Source organism: Manacus vitellinus, unplaced genomic scaffold (genome assembly GCF_001715985.3).
Source record: "Manacus vitellinus isolate BGI_N305 unplaced genomic scaffold, ASM171598v3 scaffold_71_pilon, whole genome shotgun sequence".
Taxonomy (NCBI): Eukaryota; Metazoa; Chordata; class Aves; order Passeriformes; family Pipridae; genus Manacus; species Manacus vitellinus.
The window spans coordinates 891708-897727 of NW_021940761.1; the positions used below are offsets into that span (position 1 = coordinate 891708).

The 6020-nt window shown below is 38.9% G+C and overlaps 1 protein-coding gene across 1 annotated transcript; it reads right to left on the reverse strand.

Moving 5' to 3' along the window:
• Positions 1-6: 6 nt before the first annotated feature.
• Positions 7-5839, reverse strand: DUSP19 (dual specificity phosphatase 19; the record flags this gene model as incomplete). The annotated part of the gene is made up of 3 exons (XM_029964419.1): positions 7-1121; positions 5045-5197; positions 5666-5839. Coding segments are annotated over 3 exons (549 nt in total), but the record flags the coding sequence as incomplete, so codon positions are not given.
• Positions 5840-6020: the final 181 nt, after the last annotated feature.

Genomic DNA, 6020 nt, shown 5'->3' on the forward strand with positions numbered 1-6020 from the left:
TTAAAATCTTTTACAGATTTTGCGTGTGTATTGAACATGCCATCTTAAGACAGTAATTCCAGCCTGAGATGTCTCAGGAGCGCTAAAGTTACCTATCCTATGATGTCCATTCTTTATATATGGTGTGGAATGGAGTGAGGGAACAGCAAATGTGGACTGAATGTGAAGAAAAGGCAATAGCAGTGAGCAGATAGGTGTTATCAACATTTTTCATATCTCCATCGAAATTATTTACAAAAAAAACCTCTGCTGGTTCCAGCACTTTGGAAACATCATGTTAGTGCACTTCAAATCCCTACTTGATGAGAAACGGTAGAAAGACATGAAGCATGAAAGCATCCTACACATTTTGAGCATCCTCAAAAGACCATCTGTTTTAATTTCCAAAAAAATTTAATGGCTGGCTAGCCCACAGAAATCAATAAAATCCTCTTTACTTGCAATATAAATTTAAAATCCAATATGAAGGTACTTCATTATATGAACATTTTATTATCTAGATTTTACAACCGAATAGAATGCATACATTTGGAAAGTAAACGGGGCAACTTATCTCAGTTATTTTATTGTCTTTCTCGATTGCCTGCATTTTCTGATGTATCATAAAAAACCCCACCATCATTCTGTTGTTTTCTACTGTTTCAAGGAAAACTGAACTTTATCTTTCTATTAGCACTCTAGGAAGAGCTGGTTCTTGGGCAAAACTTCTCTGAAGTCAGTGGAATATCATCTGGCCTATAGATGACATGCTGAAAGAAAGGGTCAAGGGAATATAAGAAAAAATATGTAATGACTCAAAAATGCACAAGGGAAAAGGGGATTGCAAAATGACAGATTAAAGGACATCCAACATCTGTGCCTGTATAGTCAAAACAGATTGTTTCCCTTCTCCCTTTCGATCAGTCGTGATCATTTATGCTTCCATTTTCTTTTAAAATCTGTTCTTGGTATTTGTGAAGCTGCTCCATGAAGCCAGGATTTGGACAAGCCGCAGGCCTCGCATTTTTCACCAAGGAAAAGGCTCTGGCAAAACTCAGTCTTTCCGAATTCATTAGAAAACCAATGACTACCGCCGCTGCACGGGAGACTCCTGCATTGCAGTGGACCAGTACCACGCCACCCTTCAAAGAAGAAATTAAACATAAGGTGGGATATTCGTTAGGCAGATAAAAACAAGTATGTAGAAACTTTACATAAAAATCTATTAAGACTTACTGAAAGCTCCTTGCTGAGCTCAAAGCAAATATTTATACACGTAAGTAAGTCCAAACACAGATATATAAGCCCAAAATTAAATATTTTTCTAATCAAAGCCACTTTATAATTACCAAATACTTCAAATTTAATTCCTCACTTAAAACTAAAAAATATCCCTCTGTCCTTTTCCCCGAGTCCTTACAGGAGCCCCGTCATGTAAAAACCAAAATCATAGACTCCCAGGATACTAAGATATCCCATCTAACTGGGTGCCAATTTTAAAATGGATTTTATTTGCAATATGGAAAGGAACTTGACAGTATCTTGTTAAAGGTTAAAACCAGCAAGGCAGCAAACAGCTGGGCACAGAGGCAGATTTTGGAATATCTTGTAGTTCCAGTCACACGCTTCTTTAAAGAGACACTGCAAGTTTCGTTAAGAAGTAACGAGCACGAATTAATGCAAAGACAGCCAGACAGTCTAGTGTGGCTCAGGCAATGTTTGTAAGGCCCAGCTTCATAACAGTCATGTTTGTACATCAGATTACACCCTGGAAGAGGCTCCAAACTGTCTGCCAGATGCCACTGCGACACAAAAACACACCACCAAACCCACAGCACCTCCATATTCTGAATGAAGATACTGAAACACGACATGATTTGCTCAGATACTTGAGAACTAAGCATATCCATTCTAGATATAAACAGCCTGCTCTGTTGGCCCTTAACAGGCACAAATTATTTAAGGAGCATTTTAGCCAGTGACAGAAAGACCAGTGAGTGACAAAAAGCACTGAGGTTCCTTTCCAGGAACTCGATGGTTTATGTTACAGAATTGGGAGCTGCAAATTATCTGGTCTATTAATAAACACACAAGAGCAGAAAATGGTTCCTGCTCCAGAAATCTCCCAGTTTAAGTAAAAAGACAAAGCAGGAAATTGAGTATTATTATTCATGTTGGAGAAATGCCAAGCTGAGACTAGAAGAATGACTTGCACAACAAGATTATGGCAGAGCTAGGCACTGAGTCTAAGCTCCTGCATCCCAATGAATCACAATATCATCCTTTCTTGCAATGGAAATCACATTCCCTGTGCACTGCCTGCTGCAAATTGCACTCTTCATTCCCTTTCTCACAGTCACAGGGCCGTGATTCCTCATCACACAGACCATGGCAGAGTGGGAAGCAGACCTGTCCATGTATTTCAACTACCTGAGGGAGTGTCAGTGGTGACCTGTAAATCCAGAACGATGACATTAAAAATTATGCCACTGCTAATGAATCAATTGCTGAAGCTTATCTACTGTAAATGTGGAGCAGTTTTTACTGCTTTAATGGGAGTTATTTCAGACATAATGCACCATAATCAAGATCAATATCTAGCAGTGGCACTAAGAGTAAATAATACACATGGGAAGTGACCTTTGCTTTTTTTCCCTTCGTACAGTTCATGCTTTGTTTTCCTCTTTCACATATAAGTTTGATTTGGGTTTTTTTAATAACTGTTCTGTTTTACATTGTCAAAAATTATTTAGTGATACCCATGGATCCTGAAAATTACTGAACATCAATGAACACGGGCAATAACATTAAACCAAATTTAACACTGAGAACTTTTATCTCTCCTTTTTAAACCCACTTGTTTACAATTCATACAAAGATTAATTTGACATGTCATTCTTGACTAGTTTTGTATTAGCTATGAATATGAAATAAAGTGAGAAACAGATTGCAGATAGGAAATTCATCTCTGTTTACCAGGAACTCCTTGCTCTGACTCTGGTAACCTTTGCCTACCAAGAAATGGTCTGTGGTCTTGCAAAACATCTTTTAAAGATTCAAGACCAAGTTGGTTTTTTTTTTAATTTTTTTATAGAAAGGGAAATGAAATCACCTTCCACCGACAGAAAAAGTGATTATACAATGGCTATGTACAGTGGGCAAAAGAAATTAAAAAGAAGCATAAAACTTTAAGCTAATGTAGTCAGTTATGAATCCATTCTACTTTGGAGTGGAACCAAGTATTTTTCGTCAGGAAAGACAGAAGGAGCAATAAGGAGAGATGTTCATGAATAAACAGAGATTTCCTCCTTGGAAACAAAAGATTTTAGAGGTTTTATTATTCAATATTAAACAGAAATATGAAAGAGCAGTAGCACTATGGCCTGACATGTGTCACCTAACATGTCATGGAAAACCTGCCTGCCAATTTGGAGCTTAGAAGAAAAGGTGAGCTCTGATGGGTATCAGAATTTGTACCATGGTGTTGACAGACTTGAGCCATTAGAGTTTCAGAAAAGTTGATCCAGTTCCGAGTAGCAGCTGGCAATGACTTGAGGAACAGTGCAGGCTTCCCTTGCATCCTCAAACTGGAGTGCTCTCCTGCTCTCTCATTGAGTTAATCACGCTCTAACAATAATTTCTCATATATCACACTCTCTCACCAGTGAACTTCTCTCCTTCCCTCACATTAGGAGATGAAGCACTCGTATCTCTGTGACTGCTTGAACAGAAGAGCACTTCACAACACAGTTTATCATAAGCCCTTTTAACCCTATTTTGACAAAGCAAATAAAGTGATTCAAGCCACCCAGAGATCTGTCTCTGCATACCACTATCACATGCTTTGTCAACTGATCCTGGAGAACAACTATTCCACCAATTACCTGCTCTTTCACCCACCTCTCCCATTAGAAAACTGTTAATATCGCTGTAAAAGTTTTCCTGAAAACTTCTTAGCTTACAAAATGGTAACCAGGACATAAACACCAGAGGCAGAAAGCAAAACTGTGCAGTTATGAATGGCAACTCCCATTTAGAAATGAAGTGGAAACCGTAACTAGATACCTTGAAAAGGTCATTAAGTGACAATGTGTATCACATAGCTCGTAAATGATAAATGAGAGAAGGAAAGAACACTGCAACACAAAGAAAGCTGGGGCAAGATTATCTTCTTTTATCCCAACCTACATGAATAATCAATTTGGTAGATATGGTGGAATAACATGCAATAAGGTTTGGTTGTCAAGTCATGGTTTTCCCACCAAAGCAGTGGTTGTTGTAAATTACACAATAAGCCTGAATTTAACAGCTGTGAGTCAGGGCTGCTCCTGGTTACAGACAACTCTGCCAAACAACCCCAGAAAGAGTCCCTTCAGCCCATTTCCCATGTCACATTTTCTTCAGGATTTTGGGAGCAGTTAAATTACTTGTTGGCTCCAAGACTACTAACACATGCTCTGACATCCTTGGTACATATGTGGATTCCTAGCTCAGCGTGTGGCATCTTCTTTGAGAACCTGGTCTAGTGGGAGGTGTCACTGCCTGTAGCAGGGGGTTGGAATTACATGATCTCTAAGGTCACTTCCACCACAAATTATTCTATGATTCTATGATGAAAAGTTCAAGGATGGTGACCAGCTGATGCCAAACCACACAGATCTGTAAAAGCCCCGTTAGGCTTGCTTCTAATCCGAAACAACATCCCTGACAGATAAGTAAGTTTTCTCCTTTTCCCTCTGCCAGGGGTAGTGACTTAGGATGGGATTTCTTTATCTAAAGTAAGCCACTGCTCCATCTGTATTAAAGAAGCATTTCTCTAAAACTCAAGACAGACATTCTGAAAAAAACATTGCTGGAGGGAATGGAGATTAACAGCAGGGTCACGTTTCTAGGAATGCTTAGAAATTGCCTGGATTCTCTATTTAAAATTCTAAATGGCAATGGCAAAGCTATTAATTTGGTAGCATATTTTCTTTTGACAAAAGAAGCTGCTTTAGTTCTTAAAATAGTGTAATAAATAATGTAAACAAGATAACTACTAACATCAATTATTGATATACCATACCTGGATCTTGGCTTTCTCAATAAACTCAAAACATTCAGGGAAGTAGGAGGTAATATCAGTTTCTGGGAGGTCCAGAATAGAAATGGTCTTGTATATAAAATCATCGAGGAAGGCATTTTGGACTCCATATGCCACATTTAGAATGTGAGTAACCTAAATAAAAAAAAAAAAAAAAAGGAAAAAAAAATGAAAAAAGCATTTTCTGAAGACAGCAAGCAAAATGAGCAGTGGCAAGGGTTAATTATTCTTTAGGAATACACAAACTGTATCTTACACAGCTGGAATGTTCAGTTTTACATACATATGCTGTCTGTGGTGTGATTTTCTCCAAGCAAAGTTTCAACGTGTGCTAAAACATACTGTGAGAAATTTCAGGGTTTTCTGAGAGGAAATGAAAAATCAGTGCTCAAACAAACACAGGCTAAAATACGGATTTTCAACAGAAAAGGGAGCTGTCAGCACGTAGATGGCAAATAAAAGAGGAAGCAATAGGAACAAGAGCACAGGACACCCAACAATTCCCCAAATTTCAAGCCTACCCTAACCCATCAGTTTAATGTTCCTTCTGGTGAGTTACTAGAACCATTTACTGGAGCAGAAGGATTTCAGAGTAAACCATACCTGCCCTTGGCAGGCGAGACCACCTCTGGCCTCCTGCCATCTCTGCTTTGTCCAGGCTACAGCCACTTGGTGGGTTTTTAAACTTACAGTGAAGTGACATTTAGATAGCACCAGATCCCAGCCTGGTGCACTCCCTGTCCTGCAGGAGCACCACTGTCCGAAGGCCTTATCACCCCATTACTGTAACAGAGAAGAGTAAAGAGACCAAAGTTTGGGACAGATTTTGAGCTTTGTTTTTCCAGTTTCATCAGTACCCGTAAGGCAAGGAGGGATGGTGCTGCTTAGTGTCTGAAATGTAAACACACATAGCAATGCAGGAATCTGTTCCATGAACAGCTCTAAACAATCATCACTT